The sequence below is a fragment of the Castor canadensis genome, chromosome X (genome assembly GCF_047511655.1).
Source record: "Castor canadensis chromosome X, mCasCan1.hap1v2, whole genome shotgun sequence".
NCBI lineage: Eukaryota > Metazoa > Chordata > Mammalia > Rodentia > Castoridae > Castor > Castor canadensis.
Window position 1 is genome coordinate 100,297,521 of NC_133405.1, and position 20,761 is coordinate 100,318,281.

Sequence of the window (20,761 nt, forward strand, 5' to 3'; positions counted from 1 at the left end):
TTACTTTTTCTGGGTTGAATTGTATCCCTCCACCCAATTCATTTGTGGAAGTCCTACTCTCCAGTACTTCAGAATGTGACTTTATTTGGAAAAATGGTCATTGCAGATGTAGTGAATTACAGGCCTACTAGAGAAGGGTGGGCCCCTCGTCTAACATGCATGGTGTCCTTATAGAAAGGGAAAATCTGAACGCAGAAAAATACACACACAGGGAGAACACCACATAAAGATTAATTATCTGCTGCCACAAGTCAAGAACCCACAAGAAGCCAGGAAGAGGCCTGGAATAGATACTTCCTTGGTGCCTTCGGAGGGACCATGGCATTGCCACTCTCAGATTTATTTCTAGCCTTCAGAACTGTGAGATAATAAACTTTTGTTGTTTAAGCCACCAGCTTGTGGCAGCCCTAGTCTCCATTCCTCTCTCCACTCAGTTGCAGGCAACCAGTAATCTACTTTCTGTCTCTATGGGTTTGTCTATTCTGGATATTTCATGTAAATGGAGTTATGCAATATGTGACTTCTTGTTCTGTCTTTTTTCACTTCTCATAATATTTTTAAGGTTCATCCACATTGTAGCATGCATCAGTTTTTTCTTTTATGTGAATGTGTAATATTCCATTGTATGGATATACCACTTTTGTTTATACAGTCATTATTTGATGGACATTTGGGTTGTTTCTACTTTTTGGCTGTTAGGAATAATACTACTATCAATATTCATGTGTAAGTTTAAAAAATATCCTATCACCATACATTAATTGTTCAAAATAGTAGGCTTCATTGTGACAGTTTCATAAATGTATATAACATACTTTGAACATATTCATCCCCCAAACCTTCTCTTAGTCCCCCTCCCTCCTCTTATCCCCTTCTTCTTCCCTAACAGTTCCCCTTCTGCAAGTGTATATCTCGATGGTGGCAGTTGCAGGACTGTATACACGTTTAAAGTAAATGAGTCTCTAACTTATATCTCTATATACCCAATTTAATAAAAATGAAACGAAAGCATCGTCATCTCAACCACACCCACAATAACTACGGAAGCAAGCTGTCCCTCAGTTTTCACCATCAGAAATTGTGGTCATAAATACCTGTGAGAAAAATGACATTGTTTCTTCGGGGTCTCTGTTATTTCTGTGACTACACTCATAGAAGTTGCATTCCTGGAGTGCATTAGAAGAGTCAGTTGAGGGATAAGTTGTTTTAATATAACCTTTGAAGTGTAGTTCCTTTTTTCTTTTAAAATTACTGTATCCTAATTGTACAAAAGGGTTTCATTGTGATATTTGCAGACATGCATATAATGTACTTTGATCATATTCACCTCTTGTATCAGTCTTTCTTATCTCCCCCTCCTTCCCCTTTCCCTTCCATCTCCCAAGTAGTTACCCTTTCACTTTCATGATCTTGTCTTTAAATTCGTTTCCCCTGTTGCTTCTGCAAATGAGAGAAAACATGTGATAACTTGTCTTTGTGGGACTGATTTATTTCAATTAACCTTACCATCTCCAGTTCCACCCACTCTGCACAAATGACATAATTTCATTCTTCTTTATGGCTGGGTAAAACTCCATTGCTATGTATAAGATTTTGTGTGACTATGTTTTCAATTCTCTTGGTTATTCTGAGAAAGGAAACACCAAGATGTTTTTCCTCTCTTACACAGTCACTCAATACATAGGGATTGAACTCAGGTCCTTGTGCTTGCTAAGCAGGCAATCTACCACTTGAGCTATGCCCCCAGCCCTCCATATATTACTTCTGACACCAGATGTTTGACGGTTTCTCCCCATACACCAAGCAACACATTCTCCAGCATATTTTCGGGTGGACACCAACTCGGTGTCCTCTAATTCAGCTGAAGTCTGACACTAGGTAGATAGTATCTGATCCCAGAGACTGAGGGCTCAGTCTCAGAAGACTGCCCCCACCTCACATGTAAGTTACAAGCACAGGTTATGACCTGTCTTCCAACTGAGTATCTGTAAGTTGGGATCCTCGTGACCTTCTCTTTGGGTTCCATTAATTTTCTAGAGTGATTCATAGGATGGAGGGAAATGCGTTATGTTTACCCATTTATTATAAGGGTATTACAAAAGGTACAGATGGACAACCAGATGGAAGAGATGCACAGGGCAAGGTATGGGAAAAGGTGTATCGAGCTTCTATGTCCAATCTGGGCATCTTCATGTATTCAGATATATGAAAGCTCTCTGAACTCTGACCTTTAGAATTTTTTATAGTGGCTTCATTACATAAACATTATTGATTAAATCATTGGCCGTTGGTGATCAATTCAACCTTTAGCCACTCTAAATTTCCTGGAGATTGGGAGATGGGGTTGAAAGTCCCAATCTTCTAACCATGCTGTGGTCTTTGTAGTGATCAGCCCCTATCCTGAAGCTGCCTAGGGGCCCCCAGCCACCAGACATTCCTTAAGCATACAAATAAATCACTGTTATCACTGGGAACATTCCAAGAGTTAGGAGTTGCTAGGAAATGGAGGATGGGGCACAAAATGAAGATCAAATATGTTTTACAATATCACAGTTATAAACCTAGAAGTGGAATTTCTAGACCATATGGTAAGTCTATGTTTAACTTTTTAAGGAACTTCTAAACTGTTTTCCTAAGCAAATGTACCGTTTTATATCCTCATTAGGGAATAGGAGGGTTCTAGTTTCATTAATTTTAATGCAATGATTGTGTGTTACTATGCAATTAAAAATATGGTGGGGCTGGAAATGCATGTAGCTAAGTGGTGGAGCATGTGCAAGTCCCTGGCTTGAATCTCTGGCAAAGCAAAAAAAAAATTTAAAAAGATGAATTTCTTTGGATCTTGAACAAAGATTTGAGGTGTGAATTAGATTTCCAAGCATTAAAATGCAGTAGGCAACTGGATATGTGAGATTACAGCTTAGAAAGGAAGTCAGGGTTGGAGATGTGGATATGGGGCTCATCCTACTTCCGCTTCCTAAATAAGGAATTTCTATCGCTTTCAAACTATATCCTTGTATTCACATCATTCAAAGAAAGACAAAACTAATTTAAAAATAACCACAACTTTTTCTTGTTCTGTTGCTTAAGCTTTTCACCTCTTCTTGTCTATTTTTTGATCTGTGTGTTCACTTTTACGTAACAGTTTGTGGGGATATTGTTTATTAGTGATATTAATTATAATAAGTTTTGCAAATATATTTCCTAGTCTGTTATAGTCTGAATATGAAATGTCCCACACAGGTTCATGTTTTGAACACTTGGTCCCCAGCTGGTGATGCTATTTTGGGAAGTTGTGGAAACTTTTGGTGGTGGGGCCTTGCTAGAGGAAGTGGGTCCCTGGGGGTGTGCTTTTGAAGTTTATACTGGGTCCTCAGTCCCTTTCTCTCTGCCTCTTGGCTGCCAAGAAGTAAAGGATAGCCTTCACCACATGCTCCCACGGCCGTGATGTTTTCCCCAAACATATGAAGCCAAGCAATCATGGCCTGAACCCTCTGAAATCGTGAGCCAAAATAAAATTTTCCTCCCTTTAGTTGCTCTCTCAGGCATTTTGGTCACAGCTATGCAGAGTAACGAATACAGAATATTGGTAACCAGAAGAGTTCTAGGCCAGAGGCCCAACTCTGGGGATTCCAACATCTCAGGTCTGACCACTCACCCCCCCAATATGCCAAATAAAGAGACAAGTAGCAATGAAGGGCAGAAAAAGGTGATTTGTGAATGTGGCACAGGCATGCCATGGAAGAGGCAAAGTAAACCTAACAAACTATCTTCAGGGGTACAGATGTGAGCTTAAATAAATGAAGAATTGGGGCAGGGAGTGAGAAGTGTGCATAATTATTCAACAGTCCTCGTAGTGGTCAAAGGTGGGGTCCAGTTGCTCTTTATCTAGGGATTGGTCAGCAGGGCATGGTCATAACAAGAAAGTCATTGTTGCCTGGGAGAGAGGGTACATTGGTGTTTATCCATCAGTCCTGGTCTTCTTGGATTCCAAGGTGGCTGTAAGGTAACTATGGGAAAGAATGAGTCAGAGCAAAGGACACAGATATAAAATAGAGGCGGAGACGACAAGCTTTTATCCTGCTTTTAGTTAGCCTTTGGACATTTTGCAGGCCTGAGTGAAGAGTCAGGGCTTTTTAGCAAGAGGAGTTTCTAAGTACCTATTACAGAGCTAGCCCAGGAGAGAGGCCATGTGGACTGCAGCTGGCAAAGTTAGCTTGGGCAGGGATGCCCAAGCCCAATGGAGCTCACATCACACCATTTGATGTTTGTCCTGCTGGGTTTTGGTCTTTCTTTGGTCTGATCTTTCCTTGCTACTCTCCTGTTCCTCCCTTTTGGAATTGGAATGTTTACTCTATGCTTGTATGTTGGAAGCATGTAACTTGCTTTAGATTTTTACAGGGGCTCACAGCAAAGAGTTGCCTTGGGTTTCAGAGGAGACTTTGGGCCTGGGCTTTTGTTATGACTTTGGAGGGTCTTGGAAATGGACTGAATGGATTTTGCATTATGAGATAGCCATTAGCCTTTGGGGGGCCAAGGAAACGTTCCCCAGAAGCTCATGTTCTGAACACTTGGTACCCTGATGTTGGCACTATATTGGGAGGTTGTGGAAACTTTGGGAGATAAGGTGTAGCTGGAGGAAGTAGGTTACAAGAATGAATATAGAATTTTTAAATCTGCTGAAATCACCATAAGAAGGAGACTAAGGTAGAAAGGAGAAAAATAGAGGGGATGAACCAATTCAGGTTATAATACATATGTACATTGAAATGTCACAATGAAACTCCCTGTATAGCTATCTTAAACAAACAAAAAAGTCTTTTTTCAAAAACGGAGAACAGAAAGGTAAAACAGGTCCTGTCTGAGTACCAGTAGGAGGGGGAATGATTTAAGGAAAAGGTGAAGGAGTCTGAATGTACTAGAAATATTATGTACTCATGTATGAAAATGGAAAAATGAGACATTTTGAAACTATTCCAGGAATGGGGGGAGGGAAGATAAAGGAGAACGATGGAGGGAATTAATTCAACTATGATAAGAACTTTTGTAAATGTCACAATGTACCCCAAGTACAACAATAATGTATTTTTTAAAATCTGAGAAAAAAAATAATTTTGTTTGGTTCATACATTATTAACCAACAGGAAATTCATTCAGAGATAACTGAAGCAGGAAGATGTGTAAAAATATATTTGGCAGTAGTTAATGCTTTCATTTCATTAACAAATACACAACAAAAGTAACCTTTTGAAAAGATGCCTGCATAAAACAACTGTTAAAATCCAATGAGACTATGACTTCAACATAGCTCTTTACTACCAGAGCAAAAATGGCTGAAGAGACTGGCACAAAATGAGGAAAGGGTATGACTATCTCAGCTCTCCACAACACTGGATACTCTCTTGCTCTGTGGAAATCCACAGGAGCAGCCACAGAGAGAGCACTGCAGTCCTGCAGCACTTGCAGTTGGCCTTCCCTTCTCTACAGGAACTCATGCAATTCAAATGATGAGACATCATCAAAGCACTGAGTGATGGGTCCATCATCACACTCCTGGAGAGAAAGCCTTCAGGAAGTGGCAGATACTGGGGACCCTCAGCAGAACACAGAAAGCAAAAACACAGCAAGGAAGCAAGCCTGATGCAACTAGTACCCATTGCAATTACTCAAGACCTTTGTTCTCTTGATGGAAAAAAGTCCAATTGTGCTGTCTGTTTGCTGCTGCTCAAGTCTGGAACTTTCTGAGAAGCATCACACAAGTGTATTGTTGAGGGCAGAGTCAAACAGGGGTTAAGAAAGTCCATCTCAGATAGATGACAGAAACTGTAGATGGTGTGTTGATCTAACCGAACATCAGTGTATTGTCGGGGGAGGGCCCAAGAACACCCTCAGTCTTGATCATTCCCCAGAAGGACTCACAGACAGTTATACTTAATTAAATATAATAGCTTTTTCTGATCCCTACTGAGCCATTATATTCATGGTTGTGATTATTACAGTAAAGTATTTATTACAGTGAAAGTGCACACACTTAAATTAGCATAGGGAAAAGGCACATGGCCCAAGTCCAGGAGAAACCTTGTGCAAAATACCAGTCATCCTCTCCTAATGAAGTCATATGGTCAGTGTTTAATTCTTCCAAAAACAATGTGTTGACAATAAACGCAAAGTGTTGTTAGTCAGGGAAGCTTACCCAGACCAGTTTATTTGTCTGTAACCAAATACTTAAGAAAAGGAAAGATTTGTTTTGGCTCACTGTTTCAGAGATTTCAGTCCATAGTCCTTGGTGCCACTGATTCTGGATCCATGGGGAGGCAAAGCATGGTACCAATGGTACCACATGGCTGAGGCAACTCACTTCTTGGTCGACAGGAAGCAAAGAAAAGGGAATACAGGAAGGGGCTGAGAAAATATACAGTCCCTACAAACATGCCCCTCCCCAGTTACTTACTTCCTCTAACTAGGCCTCTGGGTCCTACTTTTCACCACCTCCCAATAATGCCATCATGTATTAATTCATTAAGGAATTAATCCCTTGATTCTATGAGAGTTCTCATGATCCAGTCACTTTCCAAAAGTCCATCAACTGGCAACCAAGCTGCCAATACATGGACCTGTGGGAGACATTTCATATTCAAATCATAAGAGCATCCAAGGGTTTTTATTAAAAGTCAGCCACAAAGGCATGCAGTATCCATAAGACTAACTTTAGCAAATCAGTGTGCCAGGTACCTAGGGTTCAAACCAATTATGGCTCAGGATCTCAAGCATACACAAACAGATGTTCACCATTAATCACACTATTAGTATAAGCTATCTGGTCAAAGTGGAACAGTAATACCTGGAATACGAAAAGCACTCATTTTAAATCAAAATTTTATGTTTTAAAATGAATTTTATCATGCTTATTTCAGGTTTATATCATGATGTTATGGGATACATATAGATAAAAATGGCTAGTATAATGAAGCAACCAGATAGAGCTATCATAATGGTTACTTTTGTGGTAAGAGTTGGTAAAGTCTACCTATTTAACAAAAATACCTGTTACACTAGTGTAGTCCCTATGTTGTACATTGGCTCTCTAGACTCATTCATCCAACATATCTGCTACTTTGTATCCTTTGATCCATATCTCTCCATTTCCTGCCCCACCAAAAAGTTGCCTTTTGAAAAGATCTCTGGCTAAACCAACTGTGAAAATCCAATGAGACAGTGACTTCAACATAGTTCTTCACTACCAGAGCAAAAATGGCTGAAGAGAGTGGGTATATAACCTGTTTCATTTTCTGTCTCAGTATATCTAACCTTCTCTCTCTCCTTTAAGATTCTACATAAACGTGTGATCATGAATATTTTTCTTCCTGCATCTGGCTTATTTCACTGTGTTGTAGCGAAGATGAAATTTTCTTCTTTCTTAGGTTGAATATTTCACTTGTGTATGTGAGTGTGTGTGTATGCCACATTTTCTACACTCATTCATTCGTGAACACTTAAATTCCAAAAACACCTTTTCATCTTTTCTATTAACCTATTAATTGTACAAATTAATGGGATTCACTGTGATATTTCCATGCATGTATTGATCATAACTATGTTCTTCTACACCCATCCCCCCTCCCCTGGCACCCTTCCCAGACCCTAGTAATCACTCTTTTACTTTCAGGTCAACTATTATTTTAGGTTTCCATGTGAGAGATAACACATGGTATAAGCTATTTTGCTTAGTGTGATGACCTCCATTTTCATCCATTTGGCTGCAAATGACATTTTATTTTTCTTCACGACTGAATAATACTCAATTGTGTATATATGCCATACTTTCCGTATCCATTCATCAATTGATGGACATCTAGGCTGATTCTATATCTTAGCTATTGTGGATACTGCTACATTAAACATGTTTATGCAGGTATCTCTTTTGTATGCTGAGTTTGCTTCCTTAGGGAATATAGCTGGTTTAGCTGGATCTTATGGTAGTTCTAGTTTTAGCTTTTAGAGGAATCTTTATTGTTTTCCATAGTGGCTTAATTTACACTCCTACTAACAGTGTATCAGAGTTCTTTTTTTTTCCTCCACATTCTTGCTGACATTTGTTTTATGTTTGGTCACAGTAATTCAAAATGAGTGAGATGTTATCTCATTGAAGATTTGATTTGCATTTTCCTGATGTAATGATTTTTAGCAGTTTTTCATATTAATTGGTCATTTGCATTTCTTGTTTTGAGAAGTGTCTGTTCAGATAATTTCTGTTATGTTTTTGAGTTCTGATAAAGGGATGATATCCAGAATACATACATAATGCAAAACACTTTTCTATTGGTGGTACTGGAGTATGAACTGATGGTCTCACACTTGAGTCATGCCCTAGCCTGTTTTGTCTTTAGTTATTTTTCAGATATGGTCTTGTGCTTTTTGCACAGGCGGGCCTTAGGCTGCAGTCATCTTACCTACAACTCCCAAGTAGCTGGGTTTCCAGATGTGATCCACTGTGCCCGGCTTCAAAAAACACTTTTAATAGGCAGAATGTTCCAAGGACTTAGAGGTAATATCCTAGGAGCTGGCCAAAGGTCAACTTCCTGAAGAGAGCTTTCATTGTTGTTAAAATCTACAGAGCTTGAGCAACCTGGCCGAAAGTCTAATTTTTGTCTTAAAAACTTCAGTTGGACAAATGGTGAGTCCTGGGCAAGGTTAGGTGCAGCCACTGGCACAACTGTGTAAAAGGTGGCTAAGGAGAACCCCACAATATGGCAAGGTGCACAAATGGCATCAGAATGTCTCCTATAATATGGGAGAAGACAGCTGAAACTGCCACCATTTAACAGGTACCTGCCATAGGCCAAGTCTAGGGATTGGAGCTCAGGAGATATTTTCTGGAAAAATTTATAGCTGCCATGTAGGGCAGGTGGTCATTCTCTATGAGACAGAAGACAGGACACAGGCTTTATGGATGATCAATAAGGGGGTGGATCTAATCCTTCTCTTTGATAGAATGACAGAGTCCAACAGCCAGGGCAGATCAATGGCTGGAAAACACTTTGGACTGTTTCTTGGTCCCTGAATGTCAAGATTGGCTAGCAAATGTTGACACTGCATAATTAACAATAGTGTGCCCAGTTGCCAGGCTCCATTGAAATCACCAGCAACTTCTCCCTCTGTGCAAGTACCTGTTCTTATGGAATCAGGATCTGGAGAGAGTCTGGCTTGGGACACAGACAAAGTGTTTCTGCCACTGGGGATTTCTCTACTGTCTCCGGGATCCTGCCATATTCTGAGGTCTTTAAAACTTTGTTATAGATATTTGAAAAGGTTATCATGTAATTTCTCCTGAAACAAATAGGTTATTTATCTCTAAACCTGGTTGTTTACAGATGCACAAAGAATTCACAGGGGGAACCAAGAGGAAAACAAGATTTTTTTCTCCTGGAACTTCTAGATAAGGCTCAGGCAGTTACTTTCCAGGAGAACTCTGGGTTACAGAACTGGGGTATGATTCACGCAAAGAGCTTTGGATTGTTAGTGAACCCTGAGGAGGCAAGGGAGAGTGAGAAAGTAGATTTTCAAGTGAAGATTAAGTAAGATGGATCCCACACTTGTCTTTGAAAAGTGCATCAACAGTGTCTGGTATGTATTGGCTCCAGTACAGAAGAAAATGAAGTATACAAAAGCCTGCTTGGTGAGCAGGAGTAGACACAGAAAGAAGAATACACACCTGCCCTGTTTCTCCCAGTCCCTGACAGGCAACAAGAGCACACTTTCCTGAAGACCACCTCGTGAAAGGCTGGCACTCTCAGACACCACAGCTCTCTGCTACGTTACAGTGCCTTTTGCAAAAGGTCAAGACCAGGTTGTACCAGGGCGTCTGGAATGGCAGGAACCGAGTCTCCTCGGTGGGTTACAGGAGAATCATCAGGCATCAAGGTCACCTCCCTGGGCCTTTCCTGAGACTAGCTAAGGAAGGCAGTCGCACGCTCTTGTCTGTGGGTCTCCCCTCAGCCGACAATGTCAGAAGCGGCCTCCGCGTTGCCCAGTGACAACGAGCCCCCGCCCCCGCCCCCGCCCTCCGATACAGCGCATGCGCTGCGCGGCGCCCACTTGTTCCTAGACGTGACCGGAAGCGGAAGAGCCGGGAGGGAGGACTCCGCCGGGTGTGCTCTGCTGCCGCTGCCGCTGTGGTCCGCTGCTGAGCTTTTCCGCCTTGGCGGAGTAGGGAGCCAGGAGGCGGTGACAGGCCTCATGCGGAGCAGTGGCGGGCCGTGAGGTCCTGGGTTGGGGCTCGAGGCGTCGGAGCCGAGTGACACGGGCCGTGGGACGATTGTTGGGGACAAGGTTCCTGGGCAAGGGAGAGATGGATGGGCTGGTGCATTGAGTCGTGCGGAGACAGCTCGCCTGTAGAGTGTCCTGTGGAAGCTGGGTACCGCTGCAGGAGTCCTGCACTCATCGCACAGGAGCCCTGTGTGGAAGTGCCACCATCGGCTTCAGCGTAGACATAAGCAGCAGTGACTGACACCTGTCCAAAGTCATAGGGGTGGGACATCCCAGGGGTCCGCGTTCTTTTCCTCTGTTCCGTGTGGCACTTAGCCCCTCCTAAGGACCCTGTCGTCGGTTATTTTGCTTGCTGTGTCCTGTCTGTCTCCCCTGCTAGAAGGTGGGACAGCAGGCTCTCAGTTGGTTCCAGAGCCCGGACTCCTAGTAAGGCAGGGCTGAGCTCTGCGGTGATAAGTGAGCTCCTGACAGTTGAAATTAGATCGAGTGCTGTGCTTCTGTGCAAGGTAGCATGGGGGTTGCTAATGGAATCTCCTATGGTCATCTTTTCCAGGGTTAAGTGCGTAGCTGAGACCAAGGCGCAGCGACTTCAGACTCCAGCTTCTCTGCTCTCTGCTTCCTCAGTGAGCCTAAGAAGTCCCAGCCTGCGGCTTGGGGACGATGTGAGTTCTCTGAGTGGGAGGCAGAGATGTAGGGATGTGTGATGGCCCAGCTGAGCCATTGGTCCTGCCTCTGTGGGAAGAAGAATGCTCATCTAAGGGGAGCTGGAGGAGACGCCTCAGCCAGACCCAACTCTTCAGGGAAGAGGCAGGAGCTCACAGGACAGCAGTCCTAGAAGGTATGGGCCTTCAGTGGCCTTTGTGCTTCCTTGAGCTGAGAGAGAGCAAGCCTGGTCAGGTGCCATCAGACACCTTATGCCAGAGGACAGTTTGGTCCCTGTTGGGAAAGAGATGAAAGTCACAGGTGGGTGAGGCAGGGATGGAGCAGCTTCCCTGCTACAGTGGCTACAAGGCAGGATGAGGCTGGGTAGGGTCACCCCTTTCTCCTGTCCTAGCACATGGAAGGGCACAGAATAGTGCTTCCTTGTCTTCCACTGGGCTTTGTGGATCAGTCAGTCCCTTGATGTCAACATTGCACATGCTAAATCTCCTTCCATTCCCATGAAAGTGCAGAATAGTTTCCATTTTAGAGAATATTTTATATTGTTAGAGTTCAGAATTGTAGAGGATTCTCCAGGTGTGCTCTTGTCCAGTTCTGCTACCTCCTTTAGATGCTTTTGAAATGGCCTGACAACACACTTGTTAAGCTTAGGCATCTGAACCCTGATGCTGTCACAGTGATTGCTGTGGATGCTATGATTCCTCTGGGCACAGTTCCTGGCTGAATATTCCTTTGAAAAACTGACAAACAAGGAAGAGGGTGGCAATCACAATGCAAATGGTGAGGGGGTGGGAACAGGTGAGGGGGCCAGTGAAGAGTGGAGGGTCAGGAGAACAAACCCAGTGTTTTTCAGCTCTGCACTGAACTGACAGTGTTGGGCTGTGACCCACCTGCCACTCAGCTCTCCTTCCACACAGCTCTCAAACCTGGCTCCTCTCCTTACTTTTTTTTTTGTTGTTGTTACTGGGGTTTGAACTCAGGGCCTCATGTTTGCTAGGCTGGCACTCTACCACTTGAGCCATTCCACCACCCCAGGAGATCCTCTTATCCACGTTTTGCTGAGGGCCTTTCACCTCTGCGGCTCAGTGTGATTACTGATTTCTTGTAATTTTTAATTTTTAAATTCACCAATAGTTAACATTGATTGTCAAAACGAGACATTACAAATGAAAGAAGAAAATTGAAATCCCCACTCAAAGGAAACAAATGTCAGCATTTTAATAAGTGTCCTCATGTGTACGTATTGCTTAACACAAGTGGGTCATACTGCACTTACTTTTCTGTAGCCTCCTTTTATCCTGAAAACAAGTTCCACAGCATTTTTAAAAGTCTGTGCCACATATCTGTTTTTATATGTGTCCGTTATTTTTTTTTTGTTTAGACTGTGTCTTCCTACCTAGCTCAGGCTGACCCTGAACTCATGATCCTCCTGCCTCAGATCTTGAGTGCTGGCATGACGTTGTTCACCTCTGTGTCTGGCTGTATGTGACACTTTTTTGATCGTCTCCTTTGCTGGAGATTTAGTTGCTTCGAAATTTTTGAATGGTTGCAATGACTAAAGTGAACATTATTTTTTTGTGTGTGTGACAACATCTTTTATGTAGCTGATGCTAGCCTGGAACTCACAATTTTCCTGTCTCATCCTTGAGAGTGCTGAGATTATAAGTGTTTCTCATGCTGGTGGAGTGGCTCAAGTGATATAGCGCCTGCCTAGAAAGTGCGAGACTCTGAGTTCAAACGCCACTACTGCACCCCATCAAAAAAAGGACCTATATAAGTGTGCATCACCACACCCAGCTTTCAGTGAACATTCTTGCAGCAATGTGCACATTGATGATTTTTCACCATGATACCTTTCTAGGAATAGAATTCTGAAGATAGAGGAGATGTCTTAATCTGTCAAGGAAAGTCATACATTTGTCCAGGAAGGGAAATAAAATTCCAGGTCAAAACTTGGTCTTGTGGCTCCAATGGGCCAACTAGGCCATTTTTCAAGGTCATTCTCCCAAGCATACAAGGGTGACCATTTGTGGGCTCATGATGCTGCTTCATGTCTTTACCCACTGATGGTGACCCTCTTAATTCTGTCTTTATAGACCTCCATCCTTTGTATAGAGCAGAACAAAATGGACTTGTCTGAGGTGAGCCCATGTTTTACTCCTACTTTGTTTTGTCTCACAGTGAAATTGTGCAATATTTGGGTACCTATAGTAAGCTTGAATAAACCAGTTATGCTCTCTTCTGGCTGTTTTCTGTTCAACCTGTGGTCTACCTTAGGGAGAGAAAGACAGATAGATATGGGAAAGGAGAGAGATAAACATGAAAAGGTAGACAATTCTCTACTTCTTCCATTGGGAACAGCCCCTTACCATCTCTTTTTTCTTAAACATACAGTTCCTTAACTGTATGTTGAAGTACATAGATTCATCTTGATTTTTTCTTTCTTCCTTTCAAGTCATGTTCTTATTCATTATATTTAAAATAATAAATGGTAAATTTGTGTTTACTATTTTAACATGAATACACAAAAATAACAGTGAGAATTATCTATTTTTTCTTCCCTTAGTATGTGTTTCATCACAAATGCCGACTATTAATAGATTGGTGGCACCTTGGTGAGATGCATTTATGTCAGTTTAACTAAAAATGTGTATATAGGTATATGTGTGTGGGTGTGTGTGAGAGAGAGAGAGAGAGAGACAGAGAGACAGAAAGAGAATTTTTTGTAACTGTCTTCATACTGGCATATCTTTTAGTCTTTTACTACCTGATTATACTCATGATGGTTTTTTTGTCAATATATAAATATTAGTTCATTTCTAATTTTATTGTTTTTGTTTTGAACCAGTGTCTTTCTGTGTACCCCAGGCTGGCCTTGAACTTGAGCTCTTCCTGCCTCCATTTCTGGAGTGCTGGGATTGCAGACATGTACCACCATTCCTATTTTCAATTTTAATTTTTTAGCATGGATCTATAACTTTAGTTATTTGTCTTTTGGTGGATATTTAGGTTTTTAATTTTCTATTTATGTTATAAATAATGCCTCATGAACAACTTTGTACATATCTATTTGTGCTGTAGTACAAGTGTTACAGAATTTAGATTTTTGAGTCAAAGATATTCCCATTTTAAGTTTGCCATAAATCTATACTGATTACAACTTCCACAATATTTTAAAGACCAGGTAATTTCTGTGTTTAGGTTTGCAGGCTAATGAAAGATGAAAAGGAATCTAATTTCTTTGGAATATGATGAAACCACTACAAAAAAAGAAAATTTTAGTCCAGTTTCACTTAAGAATATTGATGCCAAAATTCTAAAACCATTTTTCAAATAGACCATTAATAAATTGAAGAGAGCATATTATAATTTTTATTCATGATAAAAATTCAAGCAAAAAGCTTTTTTCAACAAAAGGAGAAAAATAATTCTCCATCACCTCCATTATCCTGAAGTCTTCTCCTTCAGTTTTTACATTCTTTCAGAGGTCAGGTATGTGTGTCTGTCCAGATACATGAACCCATTTTTCTTTTCTTCTTTTCATATTCAAGCTTAGTGTTGTTTTTGTTTGTTTGTTTGTTTTGTGGTACTGGGGTTTAATTCCAGGACCTTGGTGTGCTAGTTAAGTGTTCTATACTAAGCTACATCCCCAGCCCATAAACTTTTTTTTTTTTACTTTTTCTAAACTGAAGCTTCTTGAGTTTAAGATATGTATTTTTTTTATTAAACTTAATGTCTGTGGGACTTACCAGTTTGGTCTCTATTCTGTAAATATGTGTTAGATGGATAAATTTCCACGGTTAAGATGCTTCTAACACTCTGTTTCTCCTATGAAGTTTAAAGTATTTTTTATTATATAAAGACTCTGTATATAGTAGTCCCCCTTATGCATGGGTTTCAGTTACTTGGTTTCAGTTACTTGCAGTCAACTTTTGTCTAAAAATATTAAATGGAAAATTAATAAGTTTTAGCTTGCATGTCATGCTAAGTAATGTGATGAAATCTTGTGCTGTCATGCTTCATCCTGCCCAGGATGCCAGTTATCCCTCTATTCGTATTCCCTTATCCATTGTATCTACATTGTATGTGCCACCCACTCATTACTTATTGGTAGCTGTCTCATTTATCAGATTGACTGTCATATCACAGTGCTTGTGTTCATGTATCCCTTATGTAGAAACTTAACACTACATCACACTGTCTATATCTTTCACCTTATTTCATCTCATCCTATAGGTATTATGTCATCTCACATCATCACAAGAACAAGAAAAACAGTATGATAAGGTATTCTGAAATAGAATGAGAAAACATTCACATAACTTTTCTTAGAGTATATTGTAATAATTATATATTTATTATTGCTGTTTTTAATAACTTCCTGTGCTTTGTAAATTAAACTTCACTATAGGTATGTATATATAGGATAAAACATAGTATATAAAGGAGTTCAGTACTGCCTGCTTTTAGGCTTCCACTGAAGGTCTTAGGACATATCTCCTACAGATAATGGGGGGCTACTGTAATGTATTATTTTGCCAAATTATAACTAGTGAACATGATAAGAGCAATTGTATTGAGAACGAAAACATGCTATAGTGTTTTTAAAAGTGGTTGCTGAAGCCAGACCACATGGGTTAGATTTTGATTCCTAATTCCTAGCCATGGACCTGGTATAGTTACATTATGCTCTGTGTGCCTCATGTTCCTCAGTTGTCAAGTTTCTCCTAGGGTGCTGGCAAGGATCAAAATCTTAGACTTGGTACATGTAAAGGACTTAGAATGGGCACAAAATAAGTCCTCAGTGTGTAGGAGGTGTCATGTCCCCATCCCACTGGCTGATCCCTTTGTGCTAAAGAGGAATGTGCTGTTTGCAGGAATCACTGACTTTCAGGGACGTGTTTGTGGACTTCTGCCTGGAAGACTGGCAACAACTGGACTCTGCTCAGAAGAACCTCTGCAGGGATGTCATGATCGAGAACTACAGCCACCTGGTGTCCGTAGGTAAGGGACCACTGCACAGTTGACATTCAATACTCCTAGTAGTGTCTTGCTGTCCTGGCTGTGCAAACTCAGGGGTGTGGACACCCTCAGTGACATTGGGCATGAGGTATACTGTCAAAGAATGCCTAGTCCCATTTGGATGATGGGCAGAACATTCGTGCTCTTGCCTGCTAGGTAAATGTTCTCCACTCAGGGTTGAATGGCCATGTGTGTGCCAGCTACCGAGGCTGTACCATCTTCAGCCAGAGGATGGGCCTTGGTCTGGAATGCTCCCAGCATTAATAATGAAGCCCTGTGTCATTTCCCTGGACAGGGTATCTAACTGCCCAGCCAGATGTGACCTTCAGGTCAAGACAAGGAGAAGAGGCTTGGATGGTTGATAGAGGAACTTTCATTTGGAACTGTGCAGGTGAGCACATGCCAGGTGAGTCAGGATAGGGAAGGGGTCCTGGTTTCAGTGAGCTTGGCCCATGAGATGCTTGCAGCAGCAATCTCAGCCCCCTGGTTTGTAGTCATGACTCTAGTCTGATGAAAGAGCTATTGTTATATCAAAATGAGGCCCCCGCCTGTCAATCTTGTAGTCTCCATGTTCTTTTCCTGATATTTAGACAAAGGGTGGCCATTCTTGTTCTCAGATCCCATCTCTACATTCCAGACTCCTGGCTTGCTAGTGAGACGTGCCAAGGCCATTCTCACTCCTTTCTGAAAGCTTTTAGGACTCCTACCCCGCATCCCTCACCCTTCCCCTCACTTCTTGGACTTTTATTTTTTTGCCAGAACAGTTATAGGTAAGCCATTGATGTCCTCTTTACTGGCCATACTGTGTGCCCTTTCAGTCTGAAATTTGGAGTTGTCTTTTTAACCACAGGGAAATTCTTCTTTGTTCAGTTAGAGTCAATATGGACAACCAGGCTTTGCTAGTGAGCTTTAGCTTTAGCAGTGCAGTACCCACTATGTTCTCCTCTGCTAAGGACTTGTTTTGAGGCCAAATACTGTAAACCTTCACACTGTTTCTATTTTTTCTTCTTAATATCACATTCTTAAAAATCTAATTTGATGCTGCCTGTTATCAACTCCTCCTATCAGTATTTCCTTCCCACTGAACTATTTTGTTTTACTATGACTTTATTTATGCAAAAAATAAATAAACGTGACAGACCATTACTTGCAGATAGATTGCTTCAGTGAACCATGTTTCAGTCCTGGGCAGAACTGCTTTTTTCCTTGTTTGGTTATTCATTTTTGCTCTGGGCTGCTTATAGGATCTAGAAAATCCATATCTCTTCATCTTTTCTTTCTCTCCCATTTGAAGTACCCTCTCCAAGGGTCCATTCCAAGGAGGTCTGTTTGGAATGCTCTTACTCTTCAGGGTATAGCCCATGGACCACCAGCCTGGGCATTGCCAGGGCTCAAAGTGAAAGTGTAGAAACTTAGGCCCATCCAGATTTACTCTGAGAAACACTGCATTTTGGAGATTCAACACAGACCAGTCAGATACTGGTCCTGCAACCTACAGGTGGCTCCATAGGTGACCTCGCCCAAGCCCAGTGCTACCCTTGGCAAATGCACTTATTCTCCTATAGTCTCCATGGGCTGACCTGTGTGACTCCGACTGCTTTGCAGCTTCTCTTAGGTATGTTTTCTTTTGTCTGTAATGTCCTCATAGCTTTCAGGCCAGACACTGTAAGCCTTCAGCACAATCCCATATCTGCTGTCTGATAGATGTGCATGATGCTTTCTGGAGTGCTGATGGCATACTTTATTTCCAGTGATACCTGGAGTTGTAATGATTGTGCATCTTGTTCTCATTTCATGAGTATCCTGAAAGGGATGAAAGGTACTTTCAGGCACAGTCTGCCCTCCTGAGTTACAATGCCATTATATTAAACACTGCATTCTTTTAAAATATAGATGTAGACATGTTCAGTCTAAGTGTAGAACAATGTAGGATAAAAAAATCATCTTAGATGCATTCCTAGTCACACTTCCCAAGGGAAGCCTTTTCTAAAGGTTTGTGCTTTCAGTTATTCTGGTGAGCACCTCCACAAGTCTACATAACACCTTTATAACCTCAATTTCTTGAATTTTCAGTATTATGTCCCCTCTACAAAAAATAAGGATTTAGCTCACTTCCCCTGTGGCCTTCTGTTCTCCAGCTCTTCACATTTGTTAAATTCTTATTTTTATTTCTTTTATTACATTTGTCACTTTAATCAGTATAGCTAAATTTCTATTTTTGCCTTCCATATGGTAACATTTTTAAAAATCTAACTAAATGCCTACAGTTTATTTCTTTACCTAGAACACAAACCACCAGAGACAAGAGAGCATCTTGTCCTCACTTACCCAAAGTGGAGTCTGGAGGGAGATATTCAGTAAGCATTATACCGATTGTGCTGGACCCAGGAAGACGAAGGATACTTGTGATTTATCCACATAAAAGTGGCTAAGTGTGGATGTTGTAGCCACACTGCCTGGGTTCAGATTCTGCCCACTTCTCTCACTAGCTGTCACTGTGCAGATGTTGCTTTGTCTCTCTTCATTTGCTGTAGAATGGGCTAATGATAAAACTTAATGATTATCAGAAGTTAATAAGCTGATGTATGCAAAGCACCTAAAAGGATGTCTGGCATAAAGGAAGCTGTTAACAAATGTTATTACTGTTATTGTTACCCATATGAAAGTGTTTTTTATTTTTTTTTTTTTTGGTGTTTCAAGGCAAGATCCTACCTATTAAAACTATTCTGGGAATGGGGGGAGGGAGGATAAAGGAGAATGATGGAGGGGTGAACTCAACTATGATATATTGTAAGAACTTTTGTAAATGTCACAATATTCCCCCAGCACAATAATAAAAAAATAATTTTAAAAAAAGGCAGGGTCTTACTATGTAACCAAGGCTTGAATATTTGATCTTCTTGTTTCAGCCTCCCGGTTTAACCAGGTGTGTATCACATAGATATCTGTGAGATACCTACTCAGAATACCCATGACTAGATTCTACTCTATATAAACTGTTTCTGAAAGCCTAGGGTGGGCCTGGTTATGTATATTTTGAGTAATACTCCAGAGAATTCGGATGCCTCTGTCTAGTTAAGATGCACTGTTGAAAATATCTACTGAGAGGATTCTAAGGAAATGGGAGGCATAGCAAGACCATCATCCAGGTTCATGGAATCAGGACGGGTGGGAAGACAGGAGCACAGGCACTTACCCCCAGACAATCCTTTGAACTCCCAGGGGTAGAAGCAGAAAGCAACTTGAATTTCTACCCCATTCCTTCATACTAAATCTATTTTGGGGACTGTAATATTTTTCCCTGTTCCTAGATGAAATCTCTGGCAGTTCTCTGGTTATTCTGATATTAAAAATCTTCTAGGAATGTTAGTTTCAATAGTAGCCTCACTGTAGTAATAAAAATTGTTCAATCCTGCCAGGCATAGTGGCATACCTATAATCCCAGCACTTGGGAGGCCGAGGTAGGAGAATCACAAATTTGAGGCCAAATAATGAGACCCTGTCTGAAACAAACAAACAAACAAAAAAGTATGTAATTCAATGTAGTAGTGAAAAGTTAAAAAACTTTATTTAAAGTTTGTTGATCTTCGCTGGGCATAGTGGTACATGCCTATGATCCTAGCATTCTGGAGGCTAAAGCAGGAGGATCATGAGTTAATGAGTTAGAGGTCAGCCTGAGCTTACATAGTGAGATCGTGTCTATTGTAATCTTTTACCATTTTTGTTATTGAACTGAGTTCTTTATATATTCTGGATATAAGTCCTTACCAGCTGTGTTTTCCAAGTATTTGTTCTCTCAGTTTGTGGCTTATTTTGTTCTTAACAGTGTTTTTATTTTTGGTGAAATCCAATTTTTAAAAATTTTATTTTCTGCCATGCTTTTTGTGTCCTATTTAGCAAGTCTTTAACCCAGTATAACAAATATTTTTTCATATGTTTTATTCTAGGAGATTGATAATTTTAGTTCTTGTATTTAAGTCTATGATACTTAGTATCAGGTATGAGGGTCTTATTATATTTTGCATATGTATTTCCAATTATTACAGTAAAAATTTTAAAAAGGCTATTCTTTCTTAATTTACCTTGACATCCTTTTAAAAAAATTACTTGAACAAGTATGGGTCAGTCTATATGCTACCAACACACTGTATTAATTACTGTAGTCTCATATTGAGTGCTCAAATCAGGTAATGCAAGTCCTCTAACTTTGATTTTTCCTTTTCATAGTGTTTTTGCTTTTATTGGTCCTTGGTATTTTCTTATAAATTTTAGAATCAGCTTTTAACTTCTGTAAAAAAAAAGCCTGAAAGTTTGTTGTTTGAGATTGCAATGAATCTAAATCACTGATGTCAATAATATTGAGTTTTCTGATTCATGAATATGGTATATCTCTCCATTTATTTAGGTCTTTTAAATTTTCTTAGTAATATTTTATAGTTTTTAAATGGGCAGGTCTTATAACATTTTGTTTAACTTACCACTGTGTTTTATGTTCTTATAAGATGATACAAATGGTGTGTATATACACATACATATTCAGTATGCTTTTCAATTTCTCATTCAAGTTTATAGAAATATAAATTGTTTTGCTCTATTGATTTTGTATCCTGAGACCTTTCTAAGCCCATATATTAGTTTCAGTAGCTCTTTTATAAATGGCTTGGCATTTTCTGCATAAATAGTCATGTAGTGTGAAAATCAACAAATTCTTTCTTTCAAATTTGGATGCCTCTACTTCTTTTCCTTGCTTTATCGTACTGGTTAGGGTCTTCAGTATAATGTCAACAGAGAGTAGAGTGGCCAACATACTTGC

General features: G+C 40.5%; 1 protein-coding gene across 27 annotated transcripts in view; it reads left to right on the plus strand.

Annotated features, from left to right (window-relative positions):
- Window positions 1-20,761, plus strand: part of Krbox4 (KRAB box domain containing 4) — a 73,227-nt gene that overhangs the window by 16,509 nt on the left and 35,957 nt on the right. For 10 of the 27 annotated variants that reach the window (XR_012444275.1, XM_074062900.1, XM_074062897.1 and 7 more), the window contains exons 1-5: window positions 10,113-11,104; window positions 13,023-13,067; window positions 15,163-15,213; window positions 15,804-15,930; window positions 16,244-16,339. Coding sequence is in view for 21 of the 27 variants with exons in the window: in XM_074062900.1 (XP_073919001.1) it covers window positions 13,053-13,067; window positions 15,163-15,213; window positions 15,804-15,930; window positions 16,244-16,339 (289 nt within the window). In the remaining 6 variants the exon portion in view is untranslated. Of the gene's footprint in view, window positions 1-10,103; window positions 11,105-13,022; window positions 13,068-15,162; window positions 15,214-15,282; window positions 15,931-16,243; window positions 16,355-18,215; window positions 20,013-20,761 lie in introns of those variants that run through there. The other 17 variants (XM_074062898.1, XM_074062884.1, XM_074062888.1 and 14 more) reach the window with 13 other exon arrangements.